The 15,266-nt window shown below is 41.2% G+C and overlaps 1 protein-coding gene across 2 annotated transcripts; it reads right to left on the reverse strand.

Moving 5' to 3' along the window:
• Positions 1-9,576: 9,576 nt before the first annotated feature.
• On the reverse strand, positions 9,577-14,908 carry LOC124664135 (NAC domain-containing protein 75-like). Of its 2 annotated transcripts, none has more exons than XM_047201722.1 (6): positions 14,731-14,908; positions 14,435-14,612; positions 13,307-13,887; positions 12,344-12,595; positions 11,383-11,475; positions 9,577-10,167 (listed from the first exon to the last, which is right to left on the reverse strand). In XM_047201722.1, the coding sequence occupies exons 1-6, from the start codon at positions 14,842-14,844 to the stop codon at positions 10,087-10,089; spliced, it is 1,299 nt and encodes a 432-aa protein (XP_047057678.1). In that variant the 5' UTR covers positions 14,845-14,908; the 3' UTR covers positions 9,577-10,086. The 2 variants fall into 2 exon arrangements, with proteins under 2 accessions (XP_047057678.1, XP_047057677.1); XM_047201721.1 differs by having other exon boundaries at positions 14,435-14,615.
• Positions 14,909-15,266: the final 358 nt, after the last annotated feature.

The following is a 15,266-nucleotide window of genomic DNA, read 5'->3' on the forward strand; positions in this document are numbered from 1 at the left end:
ACCTCATTGTTCTCATTCCGTTTCCGGAGGAAAACCCATTTGAATCCCATAGGGTAAACATTGGAAGGTGTTGGTATTGCTTCTGTGAATACGTTCCTTTTATTAAGCGAGACAAGTTTTGCTTGTATTGCATCCTTCCATTGAGGCCAGTCGTAGTGTTTTTCACACTCAACGATAGTCCTTAATTGTATCATGATCGGTAAGAAGAGATTTTGCAATTGTAGCAGAAAAATAAGTGGCGATAATTGTAGACTTACGGTTAAATGTTCTCCATAATCGATATAGTTGGTGGATATCTCCTGCACCCTTGGTGAATCTTCGTGATTTCCCAATACGCATGAGTTTGGGTGTTCCGATGTCCTAACCAGTGTGTGCAAGTTAGAGATGGGTTGTGGAGGTTTCCCTCCCACCGGGTGTATACTACCCATAAGTTGTTTGTCAATGTTGAGCTGACTTGCATTTACTGATTTGGAGGATTTTCTCCCCTCTCTCCTTTGTTTCTTGCGAGAAGCAGGCTCCGGGTCAGAGGCTGTACTACCCCCTCCTTTTGGGATTAGGGAGTTGAGTGGTTTTTATTTGTACCTACACTCTTTCGGGCACATTTCTGGCTGGTTTCCAAGATATTGTAACACCTTTTAGATCAGTAAATGAATCCGGCAAATTATTTGCAAGATATTGCAAATTGATGATTTTCCGAACTTGGAATTCGTCTCTTGGGTACGTGGACTAGAGGATGAAATGACGATAGCATTCCAATCTATGTCTAGGCATTCTTTCTAGTACTTGAAATCTCCCCCTAATGCTGGAAAATGTTCTTCGTTAAATATGAAATCAGCGTGACAGGCTATGAATAGATCCCCAGTAAGGGGTTCCAAGTACTTAATAATCAACGATGATTTGTACCCACATAGATCCCCATTTTCCTATATGGTCCAATGGATGTCCGTTGAGGTGGTGAGATCGGGATGTATGTAGCACATCCAAACTTACGAAGATGGAAAATGCTAAGTATATTTCCACATACCAATTGCAACGGGGAAATACCGTGATATGTAGTAGGTCACAATTGGATTAATTCAGTAGCGTGTAAAACCGCGTGAACCCAACACGAGATTGGCAAGCTGCAATTCATTGAAATGTCTTGGAATGAGTTTGGTCCTCTTAATAAGGATCTGTCTATATGCAAGTCTTAATTTGGAATAGTGAAGGGTTCAAAGATACAGCGAAGCATCTTTTTATTCAAGAGTCCATTCGCGAATATAAGCTAGACTTTGTGGCGTTAGTAGAAACGGGCCGATCAAATTTCTCTCGTGCCTTTTCTTAGGAATCTGGCGGCGGGTAGAGATTTTGCTTGGTTTTGTTTACCGCCTCATGGGAGATCGGGTGGTATTCTTGTAGGTGTTAATCTAGAATCTCTTTCTGTCAAAAACGTTGACTCGGAGATTTCTGCATTAAATTCCATTTAAGATCAAAAGATGGTTTCGAATGGAATTTTGTTGTTGTCTATGGTGCAGCGCAAGAATCCAATAAGCAACCTTTTTTGGCTGAGCTTGTCCGGATTTGTGAAAATAGTGCTCTTCCTATGTTGGTAGGAGGAGATTTTAATATTATCCGACGACCGCATGAAAAAAATAAGGACAATTTTAATGCTCACTCGGCCTTTTGTTTTTAATGCGATAATTGAAAGTCTTAACCTAAGAGAAATCGTTCTCTCCGGTAGACAATTTACCCGGGCTAGTCGGCGTGACAATCCTACTTTCGAAAAGCTTGATCGTGTTCTTGCAAGTGTAGAGTGGGAGCAAAAATTCCCGTTAGTAACAATAAGAGCGTTATCTAGAACGGGGTCTGATCACACGCCTTTGCTTATTAATTCAGGTGAACAAGCTCACCTAGGTAATAAGCATTCTTTTTCATTTGAGTTGTCTTGGTTAAGTGAGGATGGTTTTACTGAGATGATTGAAAGGGAATGGAGCGCGGTTGTTAAAGGTAACAACCCTACTGAAATTTGGCAAAATAAAATCAGGCATTTGAGGCGCTATCTCAAAGGATGGGCGCGTAATAGAAGTGGTAGGTACAAAAAAGAAAAGGAGAGGTTGCTAGCTATTATTGACGAGTTTGATATCAGGGCTGAAACAATACCTCTTAATACCTGCGAAAGTGCAAGGTTGAGAGAGGCAAATGAAAAATTAGCTAAGATGAGAAGGGAAGAAGAATCTAAATGGGCGCAAAGAGCAAAGGTTAAACATGTGCAAGAAGGAGGAAATAATACGAAATATTTCCATCTAATTGCTAATGGGAAACATAGAAGAAAGCAAATTTTCCAATTAGAACAAGACGAGGGGACAATAGTAGGGGATGACAATTTGAGAAGTTTTATATCTGAATACTATAAGAAGCTATTCGGGCCGCCGGTCCAGAATAATTTCTCTTTATATAATGATGCCAATTCAGATATTCCTCAAGTTTCTAGTGAGGAGAATGTGATGCTCACATCCGACTTTACGGAGGAGGAGGTCTTTGAGGCCATATCACAAATGAAGCACAATAAAGCACCGGGACCTGACGGGTTCCCTGCTGAATTCTATAAAATTTTCTGGAACACTATTAAGGGTGATATTATGGCTATGTTTACACGAACTTGCAACAAGGTGTCTTGCCGCTGTACAAACTAAATTTTGGGGTGATTACTCGTTACCAAAAAGAGAAGATGCGGTACGGATTCAGCAATACGGACCCATATGTTTGCTAAATGTGAGTTTCAAAATTTTCACAAAGGTGGGGACTAATCGGGTAACCGGGATAGCTCACAATGTTATTAGACCTTCCCAAACAGCGTTTATGCCCGGCCGGCACATTCTTGAGGGTGTAGTGGTTTTGCATGAGACGATCCATGAGCTTCATCGGAAGAAAATGGATGGGGTCTTGTTTAAAATAGACTTTGAAAAGGCTTACGATAAAGTGAAGTGGTCTTTTCTCCAACAAACTTTGCGTATGAAAGGTTTTGACCAAAAGTGGTGTGACCTCATCACAAATTTTGTGGAGGGGGTTCGTAGGTGTTAAAGTCAATGACGACATTGGCCACCACTTTCAGACAAAAAAGGGCCTTCGCCAGGGAGACCCCCTATCCCCTCTTTTATTTAACATTATTGTTGATATGTTAGCCATCCTCATAGCACGGGCTAAAGAGGATGGGCAAGTTGGCAGCCTTATTCCTCATCTAGTTGAGGGTGGGGTTTCCATTCTTCAATATGCGGATGATACAATATTATTCATGGAGCACAACCTCGACAAGGCAGTGAACATGAAACTAATTCTTTGTATCTTTGAACGAGCTTGTCCGGATTGAAAATAAATTTCCACAAAAGTGAGATATTTTGTTTTGGCAAGGCGGAAGATGAGGTGGATCAGTATAAAAGTATTTTTGGGTGTGAGGCCGGCTCCCTACCTTTTAAATACTTAGGCATACCAATTCACTATAGGAGGCTTTTGAATAAAGAATGGAACCCGAGTAGAGGACAGAGTTTGAAAAGAAACTTGGTTGTCGGCAAGGCAAGCTACTCTCATATGGAGATAGGCTAATCCTTATAAATTCGGTTTTGACAAGTTTACCTATGTTAATGCTATCTTTCCTTGAAATACCTAAAGGGGTATTGAAAAGGTTGGATTTTTACCGGTCTCGTTTTTTCCGGCAAAGTGATCGGTCTAAGCGAAAATACCGATTGACCAAGTGGAATATTATTTGTCGACCAAAGGATCAAGGGGGGCTAGGTATTGAGGTACTTGAGATAAAAAATAGGTGTTTATTAAGCAAATGGCTTTTCAAATTACTTAATGAAGATGGTGTGTGGCAAGAATTGTTGCGAAAAAAGTACCTTTACAATAAAACGTTGTCACAAGTGACGGCGAGGCCGACAGACTCCCCTTTTTGGAAGGGCTTAATGAGAGTGAAAGATGACTTCTTCGAGAGAGGCTCTTTTGTTATTGGAAATGGCCATTTAACCAGATTTTGGGAGGATACTTGGTTGGGCCAAACTCCTCTGGCTGATCAATATCCTTCGTTGTATTCTATTGTTCGCCGAAGAAATGTCTTGGTGTCCGATGTGTTAGCAAATAATCCTCTAAATGTTGAGTTCGGAAGGATTTTATCCGATGCTAAATGGGATGCGTGGATCCATTTGGTTCAGCGTCTTTTATCTATTAATTTGAATGATGAAGAGGATAAGTTTGTTTGGAAGCTTTCGATTCGGCTCTTTCTCTGTCAAGTCTATGTATACGGATATCATGAATGGACATACGGTCTATTTGAAGAAGTATATATGGAAGCTTAAGGTACCACTAAAGATTAGAATTTTTTTGTGGTTCCTTCAACAAAAAGTGATTCTTACAAAAGATAATTTGTCAAAATGGAATTGGCATGGTTGTAAAAAATGCGCTTTTTGTGATCATGAGGAATCCATTAACCATTTATTTTTTGATTGTCCCTTTGCTCGTCTTGTTTGGAGAGTAGTTCATTTTACTTTTAATATTGTCCCACCAACTAATTGTACAAATATGTTTGGTAATTGGTTGAATGGGATTGACAAAGATACAAAGGCACGAATTCGAGTTGGAACTTGTGCTATTGTATGGTCTTTATGGAATTGCAGAAATGATATAATCTTTAACAAGAAAGGAACTGCTAATTTTTTACAGGTTATCCGTATGGCTACTCATTGGATCCACGAGTGGTCTTTCCTGTTGCCGGAGGCGCAACGGGCACATATGGATTTCGGATGCACCCGTCCGGAGACGGTTGCACGGGATATCTTCAACCAGGTTGGCTGGCGGCTTACTAGACGAATACAAGATGCATAGGCGACTTGTTTTCTTTTTATTCCGCTGGCTGATTTATGTATCCACACTTTGTGATCCTTGAGCTGTAAACTCTAAACCTGATAACTTCGTAATACAAATAGCTGTGTGCATCTATTGATGCAGAGGCTGGGGTTTTCTCCCCGTATCGAAAAAAAAGGGTCTCAACTAAACCATTTTTAGTACGTATGGACATATGGAACAGAGTGTTGAACTTCAGTACCCAGGCCATGCAATATTTATTGAAGGCACGCGAACATGGGAATTGATCTAATTCAACGTTTCGAATAATGGACCCTTAATTACTTCCCTCGTGATCTTGCCAAATGCATTGTTTCGTATGGACAAAAGGCACACATGTGACCATCGTGTAAATGCGCCAATGAAAACCATGAAATACCTAAATGATCTAGATAATGGTTGGATGGGACCACATATGTCTCCTTCAAGAAATGGTTTAGCTTGTATTTTGAGGTGCCAATGCCTCAAAATTAGCTCCCTGTGGCACATGAGATGTGCACACAAAGTTGGATGACCGAGGAAATATTGACTCATGCGTGATCAATGGAATTGCTAGTAATCTTCGTCATCATCCCGATGCCGGGATAACCTAGCTAGGCGATCATGCTAGGTTTGGATTGCGTAAACTTTCTGGAAAATTACCTTGTAAGCCACATGTTCTACGGGCTTGATGCACGTATAAAACAGTCCGGACGATAGAGAATGAATATTTTCAAGTAATTGCTTGCCATATCCGTGATCTTTTGTGAAGAGTAGATACTCCTATTTGTTGTCTTCATGGGTTTCAATGTGAAAATCATTTTTACAGATATATCGATAACTGATTAAGGTAGGTGAAAAAGGGGGATACAACTAGGCATCCTCAGTTGTCACTTGGCACCATTTGGGATGGTAAATATGGCACCGTGTCCTGCCAACAATTGCCGTATCGTGTTCAACAATAGTTAAAATATCTCCATTCCTCTTTTTCAGCATTTAGAAATATTTTAACTCCGTTAGTATGAAGTTTGTGGTAGTGCTAGAAGGCATAATTCCTCTTCCATCGGATTGTCCCCGTAGAGAGCTACCTATCCTTCTTCCTTGAATTGCTCTTGCTGGATAGCAATGTTGATAACGTGTAATGAGTGAAATTTCAAAGAACGAGAGACAATGATTCAATTGGTGGTCTTTATTTATTGAGACAGAATCCTTGTATGCAACATCAACATACGTATTGAACAAATACTTCGTTTACAAAGGCGGTTCACTGGAGGTGACGCTCCAAGGTTAATTGCTATGTTGGTTTCCACAAACGTGGGATTACAAGTGTGGGGTCATGCGGGTGAGATTACAAATGCGGGCCATGCATGGATTATCTCATAATTAACTTATGTTAATTATTCCTACCAAAAATAAATGGAGAATTAATCATTCTTCCATCTCATGGTTAGGACACTTCCTCACAGACTCGCACATCCTTTTCCAAGCAAGCGCTAGTGGCTCACGATCTTGTCGAAAACAAGTGATATTAGAATGCAGTTGCACAATTTTTGTATGCATGAAGAAATAGTTTAAAAAATATTGCAACAATCATCCCAAGAATCTGGTGCCTCTAGGTAGAGATATCAACCATTTTTTAGCTTTCCTTTTAAGTGAGAAGGGAAATAAACGCATCTTCACTGCATTATGGTCACCAACCTTTATGTGCATCGTGTCGCATATCTCACTAAAAGTATTTAGTGGCATACATGCATCCCCAGAAGTGGAATGTCCAAACTGATTATGCAGAATTTAAACCGTTAAGTTTAATTTCATAGTTCTCCGCTGCAACAACGGGTTGAGTGATGGATGCACGAAGATAATCATCATTGGCAGTGGAAAACTCCCCAATCAACTTATTTCCGTAGCAACAATTTTTTAGGCTTTAAAATAAAGACAATTAAATAAACTAAGAAAAAGGTAAACTTTTTTGGGGTTTTAAATTGAGAACAAAAGATAAACTAAGAAAACTAAATAGATTAAAACAAAATTAAACTAGCAAAAAATCCACTAATGAACTCGCGAGGGTAGATGAAATACTTCCCCGAAAATAGTGCTAGAAAAATGGTTGATACATTCAATCCGGATCACAGATGTATTATATTATATAGTGCCTTTTACCTAAGAGGCCCTAGGTGTATATCGAACCGGGGAAGTATTTACTTAGAAAGATCACTTGAGCAAGACATCTAAAGCGTTGTAGAATCTTTGTTTACCATACCAATTGTTTATTAATTTAGGATTGGTATCAACATATGGAAATAGCCTAGATCCAAGGTTCCACCTGGAGCTGTGCATACATAATGGATTTAAATAATAAAATGAAGCAGAATTAGTGTGAAATGGCCTACGATTGAGGGTGATTTGTCCTTATGACACCATAGCCTAAAATTATAGTTATTATGGATTAAGTTGTCCAACATGTATCCTATCTACATAGTGGCGATGCCTATTTATTCAGATAAATAAACCCAATCATTAGGTTGTGTGACATCACCCTTGTTCCCTAGAGAATTATTTTCAGCTAGCTTACTTCCCTTTACTAACACCAGGGTTTTGCGAGTATCCATCCACTCTCCTATACAAATACCTTCACATTTACCGATCTTTCGGATTCTTAGATACTAGCCTAGGATCGAGGCAAAGACAAGAGACAAAATACATGAAACATAAAGAAATATCAATTACACCAACAATCCGATATCAAAGTACACCTATGTTGCGAGGATAGGCCTCAACCCTCAGCCATTGAGAACTACTCACACATGATTATATCAACAATCATAAACATTGTATTGAAAATCCTTATAAATGAATAACAAAATAGATCTTACAATGTCACCAAACCCGAATGAATCAATGATACACGTATGGATGGCAATGTAAAAAATTAAGGGAATGGCTATGGAGATGGTGGTAATGGTTGCGGCATAGAATGGTGGCTCTCTCCCAGTAGCATCGGTCTCTCTCTCTCTCTCTCTCTCTCTCTCTCTCTCTCTCTCTCTCTCTCTCTCTCTCTCTCTCTCTCTCTCTCTCTCTCTCTCCTTATAGGGCAGTGGATGAGCGTAGGGTTTTAAAGGCTTTTTGTTGCAAATTTCTAGTGGGGCCCTTCACGAAAGTTGTGTGGTTTGATCTCACAGATCCACCAACATGTCGTACGGCCAGGCGGACCGTTCCAGTGCTCTTGTTTTGCATCATTCTGAGGTCCTATTTATTTGGGCATTCTATCATGTAATTATTCCCATATATGCTTAGATGTCATCATAAAAACGTCCATTTCTACAAGTAAACAAATGATAAAAATATTTGAACATCTATGAAATATTTAGTGATTAGCGGAAGTTAGAGGAATAATAACATCAATAAATTTAGAATTATCCAATATAAATCAATATAAAATGAGTGTGAAGTCCACTCATCACACCGCTTATAAAATTAGGTCCCACTCCGCAATGAAAGCGCAGCTCTCACGCGCCCTAAACTTTTCTCACTTAGAGAAATCCTACCTGCGGTTGATGGCGGGGGGAGGGGGAGGTGGGGTCTAGCGACCATAGAGACGAGGGGGGGGGGGTGGACAGGGCGCGTGGTGGGAGCAGGAGAGGGTGCTCCGTCCTGATGGCTCCACATGTCCTTCGGGGCTCACCACCGGATGGTGCACTGCTTTCGGCGAGATGTGGATAGCCAAAATCGCAGAAAAGTTCCACAATTCTTATTTATTCCAATTTATATGTATTTTTTTTTGCATGGTTTTACATTTTTTATACTTGAATGTCTTTATTCAAAACGAGAACTGAACTGTTCGGTGGCACTCCTGAATCAATTTCTTGTTTTGTCTTGGGGAATAAAAGTTACAAATATTATAAGAAGTACAATAAATATCAGAAAATAATAAGGGAATAAGCATATGATGTGCATATACTTGTAATGTGTGTAGAATGTCTTATCATTAATTACATATAACATTAACGTATAGGATATGTAGTACAAGCTACAACCTTAAAACAAGCACATGCGAGTGCCAACTTTCTGCCAACATTATATTCATGAGACATGATATGTTGTTAGAGAACTAGGGGTGATACCCGTGGAACAAAAGAACATATTTTAAATGAAAGGATGAATCACCAACAATTCTAAATAGATGAGAACAAGGCAAAAGGAATATTGATTTAAGTTCATGCCATATTCTTTCATTTGGAATATCGTTTGTCATATTAGTTTTAGTGTTGATATATGGGTTTCCATAATCTAATTTGATATGTTTGATAAAGTAGTTATCTTTATTGTGGTAAAACTAATTGCGTGCCAAAAGAAATTTAGTTAGCATTACTAACCCTTGGTACAAAACATATGATTTCCAAGGCCAAAAATATGTTATAAATTCATGTACTCCCTCCGTACACCCAAATTCGGACAAAGTTAATATAAATTCCATGGAACGGAGGGAGTAATACAATATGGTGCACAAAAATGTGTTATGAATCAAATTTATATGTAGTGTCCATGATAGCTACATACGAACCTTTTTTATTGAACAAAATAAATTCAGGTCACAACAAATTTGCATGTAAGATAACATTATGTACACATGACATGATCACTTTGTTTATTGAAAATAATCTGGCACATGAATTCAACTCATCACAAAGTGAAGTAACACCAGTAAGAAAAACAACACAAATACCGTGCCGCTAAAAAGGGAGAAAAAACGTGTGTCAAATTCATTTACCCTTGCACACTTGGAGCACAGGTTATACAAGGGTTAATGTACATGCAAGCAGTAGAATTACTTTTTACAATTAAGAAATATCTAATTAACTACACCAAAAGTTGTGATAAACTTAATGATGTGCATATATATAGTAATACTTCGATTAAGATTCATTGATTAGGCCCCATTCTGATGTCAGCACAGCAATACCTTTCCCCCAACCGTTTTCCTCTTTTCTTTTGCTTCAATACCTTTGTCTCTTCTATCTTGGAGTGTTGCAAAGTTAAATTGGATCCTTTATTTTTTTCCATTGACACACCAAGATCTATGAGATCTCTCTCTTCTCCCAATTAACAGTTGTGCATTCTCCAAGAAAGCAACACTGTATATTCAAGGAGGCAGAGACCACACTAGTAAAAGAGGTCGTGGCTGGTTTTTTCTTTAATCTGGTACTGATTGGCACTATTTACCAAGTCTTGTTGCTACTATCCATGATGATCTTGGTTGTCAGGAGGCCAGTATGGGTAAGGCCATTCTGTCTCTTGGGAGTGAGGAATCGAGGTCTCCTGCAGTAGGATAGGAAAAGTGGTCAAAAAGGAACAGCCCCAGTGAAGTGCAACAGATGATTCAAGTGAGAAAGCTACGACATCACTTGAAAGAGAGCAGGATACATGTCAGTAGGTAAAAAAGAATCGATAATGTGTATTTGGATCCAACTGCTTAGAATTCCATTTTACACTCCAGAGTCCAGAAGACATCAAGGTTCAAGTGAGAGAGATACATCATCACTTGAGGTGTCTTTGCAAGGATTTGGCAAAGCTGGATTAGACATGAGAGATATGAAAGCAGTTCGTTTGTATTGTCGGAATATGTACAGTTTGCAAACCAGGACCTTGTACTACACTAAGGCTGAACTGATAACTTGACAAGACAATCTAGTAAACTGTACTAGGAGGAACCCCAGACTATCAATGATAACAATAGCTTGCAAGTTCAATGCATGCATGGTTCAATGTGAATCGGTTGACAGAAAAGACAGATAAAAGATCAAAACATACTCCATTTACTTTGTTCTTGACACAAGAGATAATAGTAAAAATAACTCTAGTTCTACAGGCCAAAGTACGTACAAGTCTGAACAACAAGAAGGGGCCACCGACATGGATAAAAAGCTCCCATTTTAGCCTATATGGTCATGAAAGCAGGAAAGTATGGCCTTGTTTTTTACGTTGGTCTTTGGACACCCCTTTGGCACTCGAAAGAAAAGCAAAGGGTGGTCCTTGTTTGCATATATTCATGATGTCTCTTCTATCTCACTAGGAGCGCCAAAGGTCTCTCCCGGCATGCATGCTGTAAAAGCACCTAAAATGACCAATTTATAAACAGGAAACAAATGGGATGAAAAGCTGTCATGGTGAAGGACTTGTTTCAGAGAGCTAGGGAGACAAAGAAACTGGGAGACCCCACACTGAAGTTTCCTCAGGCCCCCCTGGAGCAGTCTTTCTTTTCTATGCCCTATACCACACAACTTGCAGCTTTCCCACCTATATCTATATGAATCAAGGTAACCAAATGTAGATTAACTTATTAGAGACTAATGTGTGCTTAGCTTAAACCGTGTGAAAAGGTCACATGCAGCTCATGCTGCACCTGTCCATATGCTCACTAGATATTTTCAGGAATCACTAACATACAAATCATGTTAAGCTGGTGTATTTCTTGTCTGTTTTCAACGAGCTTAGGAGTCAATCAAATATAAGTGGAAGGAAATTGTTGCTTACTCCTTTTGTGCATGTAGACGTGCAGCCCATTATCAGTTCTTCCAAGCCAGCAGACCTACGGTCAATCTTTTGATGTTGCTGTTGTTGCATGTTCTGTGGTAATAACGTGGGAATGGAACAGTAACTAAAGCGCTCTTTTAGTAAAGAGGAAAAGAAAAGGGTAAAGGAACTATGAATATAATTCTGTCTTGCACAATGGATCAATATATACATCAAATAAAAAGTAATGTATTGCCATAATTCCAAATGTATCGAAGTGCGAAGGGTGGAATTATAGAGCTGCTTATTAACAAAATAGTGTTTTTTCGGACTATAAGTATCAACCTAGCTACAGAACTGAACAATATGCCACAACACAAAGAATTCTTCCAAAATTGTCTATGCTCTCCCTATATATTCCTGTAAAAACTGCAATGCATCTTCCAACACAAGTTACACAACATAAAGTTGGTGAACATATATGTGCTAATGTGCATTGCACATTGAGAGTAACAGATTACCCAAGTTGACGTTCAGAAAAGAACAAAATACCCATGCTTAAAAACAGTGTCACTTTGCACGGCATGTTTTATTTTCATAAACTAATGCAAATTCAAACGAAATGTATATTTATGACATCCTAGATGTGCTTATGTAAGTGAGGTTTATTTATATAAAATCTGGATTTTTTTTTTGGTATATTTGTTAGCAACCCTAGCTAGTGCAAAAAAATAGTGTAAAATATTAAGTAAGAAAATGGATGTTAATTTGTACGGAGAATGTATGGCAAGTGCCTAAACTTGTGTAGATAGAAGCACACACTAGTTTTTTTTTCCTTAACGTGAACGTTCTCAATGTGAATGGACACATGTGTTCATATGGAGGTTTCAAACTTGCGTTGCAGAATTCAGTTATTCAGAAAATAGAAGCAGATTATTTAAGATAATATAAGTTGGAAAATAAACTGGCAGGAAGGAATCACCTGAAACTTGTCATGGAGAAAAATTGCTGGCACATGAAACTGATCATGATCAAGCACAACAGAGGAATGCTGCAACGGTGGCGGAACCGTAGTTGAAATGGGATTCGTTGGCCTACTGATGAGGAAGGCCGTGGCAGGCACGACCGTCGTTGCAAGATCCGGCCGGTGAGGTTGTTGTTCCTGGCCGTCGCGGTGCTGCTGCTCTGATCTTCGCAGCTGATCGGATGGCGCCTGGTCACCACCTATACCAACCTGCTCAACATATACAAGTGGTGAAATTAATAATGCATCCATATTCACATGAAAAATCGTATATAGCTAGTCTCCTTTATGTATCGCCACTCATTTATTTGCGTTCCCTTTCTGTTATGCTGTTACGTGCGTTGTCTGAGCTTTCTCGAAATCTATTTTTTTCTTAGGTAGGAGAGAATGAGACGCATGCATCAATTATTCAAAAAGAAATCTGTTGGTAGTTTTTGCTTTCACGGTGGGTGGATGGTTTCTAGGCAGCGTTGCTTGCAGTTTGAGTAAAATGATGTGAGGCTCGAACTAATTAAAAGGGACCTCTGCCTCTCTACTCTCTCTCCCATGCTGTGTGATGTGCATGTATGTAGCTCATCTCTTGCTTTACAATGGCACATTAGGTCAGCTACCCCAAACGCCCCATCCACACGTATGCGTCAGGAAAACCCATCTAACCAAACAGAAATGACCTATCTATATCGTTCTGCGCCTCTGAGCGAACAGGAAAACTATAGTAGTGCCTGCGTGCATGCATGGGAAATTGGGAATGGACGGACCGACCGAGCTGTACTTTGCGCGATCTGCATGATGTGCACCTGGACCTACCGGCAGCGTTAGCTACGAACATGAATTCCTTCACCAGCACTACTCGACTTCGCAAACAAAGTAACAAACCACACATACCGAAATGCTGCGACGAAAGAATGTCTAATTAGTTACCTCCTCGAAGCTCTTCCTGAAAGGCGCGAAGCTGAAATGGTCACCGGAATGCTTCAGATGCTGCATCTCGACGGCGGCCGCCACGGCATACCCGCCCGGGTAGGACGTCGCCGACAACGCCTCATGGTCCCTAGACGAGCAGCTGCCGCTCCCGCTGTCTCTCATGCGCTGCTCCTGCACCGCCGCCGCCGCAATGGATGCCGCGCCGGCACCCCGGTCGGTGGCGGAGGTGGAGGACCAGCTGCACTGCCTGGGCTGCGTCTGGTAGAAGATCTTGCAGACGACCAGCTCCCCCTCCTTCTCCTCCTCGAGGTCGCCGAGGTGGTACTGGTGCATCACCCAGTTGGTCTTCTCCGGCTTGCGGTGCTTGCCGAAGTTGGTGTAGAGCACCAGGATCTTCTTGCACCCCTTCTGCCGGCCGCTCGCCATCACCGGCCGGGTCTTGCCGGTCTTGTGCCACCTCGTCTCCCCCTTGTGCACGTCGCACTCCGTCTGGATCTTGCGCCGCTTCCTCGTGCCCGTGGTGTAGGCCTTGGACGGCCGGTGGAAGAAGTGCTTGCTTAGGCCGTCCATTGTCACACCTGGTCAGTGATCAGATGCAGGAATTAATTTACTGTGTGAGTACGCGGTATTGGTGGGTGGGAGGCCTATGTTTTCTTGACAGATGCAACAAACCTCTGGAAAAAAGAGAAGGCATGGAAAGGGAGGAAAGAAACCTATTTGGAAACTTCAGAAGCATCTTACCATCATGACATAGAGAGGAGAGAGAGGGAGATGAGACTAGGCAGGCAGGCACAACTTTCCATAAACAATATTAGTTCTCTTTGCATATACCCAACCCAAGAGCACATGTAGAGAACACTAAGAATAGAGGGGGAGCTAGAGCACATCCAGAACAACAAGAGAATATATGCCATATCCCCAAATCCAAACCACAACACAAAATTCATGGCGAAATATATATATAATCCCAACATACGATATATGTATCACACCATGGAAAGCAAAGCTAAAGTTTGTTAAAAGCAAGGAATATATCTGTGTGCAAGTATACGGTTTCAATTAATGTTTCTGTTCACGGCTATCTGTGAGATAGTAGCTAGCTAGATAGCCATCTCACTCGCTCACCTGGAAGTTTCTCAGGATGTGTGTAGCAGATGCCGTCCTCGCCGTCTATCGTCGGTATGAACTCATCGATGAGAGGGTGAGATCTCGAGCCTTCCTCCCTCACCTTGGCCTCGAGGTGCTCGATCAGTTCCTGGTCTGTCGGATCGAACTTGACGCCAGCCGGCAAACCCAACCAATCCTTCTTGCAGTTTACACCAATCAGATCAATAATTCCATAAAAATCAGCAAGTTGCACCATTCAAGAAACCCTAAAGCCTAGCGGTGGCAGAAAGGCAAAACGGAATTGACATACGTACCGGTTTGCAGTCGAGCTTGTGGCGGCAGTTGGGGCAGTGCCTGGCGGTGGAGATCCGGTGTTCCTCGAGCTTGGCGTCGATGAGCTCCGAGCTGCTGATGTGACCCCTGTTCATGTCTGGTTCACGCGCGGCCGCCGGACACGGTGTCCATGCATGCGCCGGTGCACTCCCTCTTGCTAGCTAGCTGCAAAGGATCAAATTGACAAGCGCCTATGGTTAACAAGCACAATTGGCAACCTAGAGATCGAGATCGAGAGAGGAAGCCGAGAAGCCAACCAAGAGGAGAGGAGAGTAGAGTTGGGGTACGGTAGGGGAGCGACGAAGGAGAGAGGGCAACGAGTGAGGGAGAGAGGCGTACATATAACAGAAAAATCGAGGCAGGCAGCCTGCTGCTTTCACCGGTTTAATACGAGAGAGAGCAGAATTCCTTGTCTACTTTAACTCAAGCCACACCCGGCTGGCCCCTTGAGGAAAAGTTAAAGGGCCCCTCCTCGTTAGCTTCTCTCTCTCGCTCTCTCTTTCTCTCTCAGGCACAA

Source organism: Lolium rigidum, chromosome 6, assembly GCF_022539505.1.
Source record: "Lolium rigidum isolate FL_2022 chromosome 6, APGP_CSIRO_Lrig_0.1, whole genome shotgun sequence".
In the NCBI taxonomy this organism is placed as follows: Eukaryota; Viridiplantae; Streptophyta; class Magnoliopsida; order Poales; family Poaceae; genus Lolium; species Lolium rigidum.

Coding starts and splice junctions, on each gene's coding strand:
- LOC124664135 (XM_047201721.1), bottom strand. CDS start 14,844: ATGAACAGGGGTCACATCAGCAGCTCGGAGCTCATCGACGCCAAGCTC. Junction 13,888..14,434: donor ACATCCTGAGAAACTTCCAG/GTGAGCGAGTGA, acceptor ATCACTGACCAG/GTGTGACAATGGACGGCCTA. Junction 10,168..11,382: donor CGTCTACATGCACAAAAGGA/GTAAGCAACAAT, acceptor ATCCTACTGCAG/GAGACCTCGATTCCTCACTC.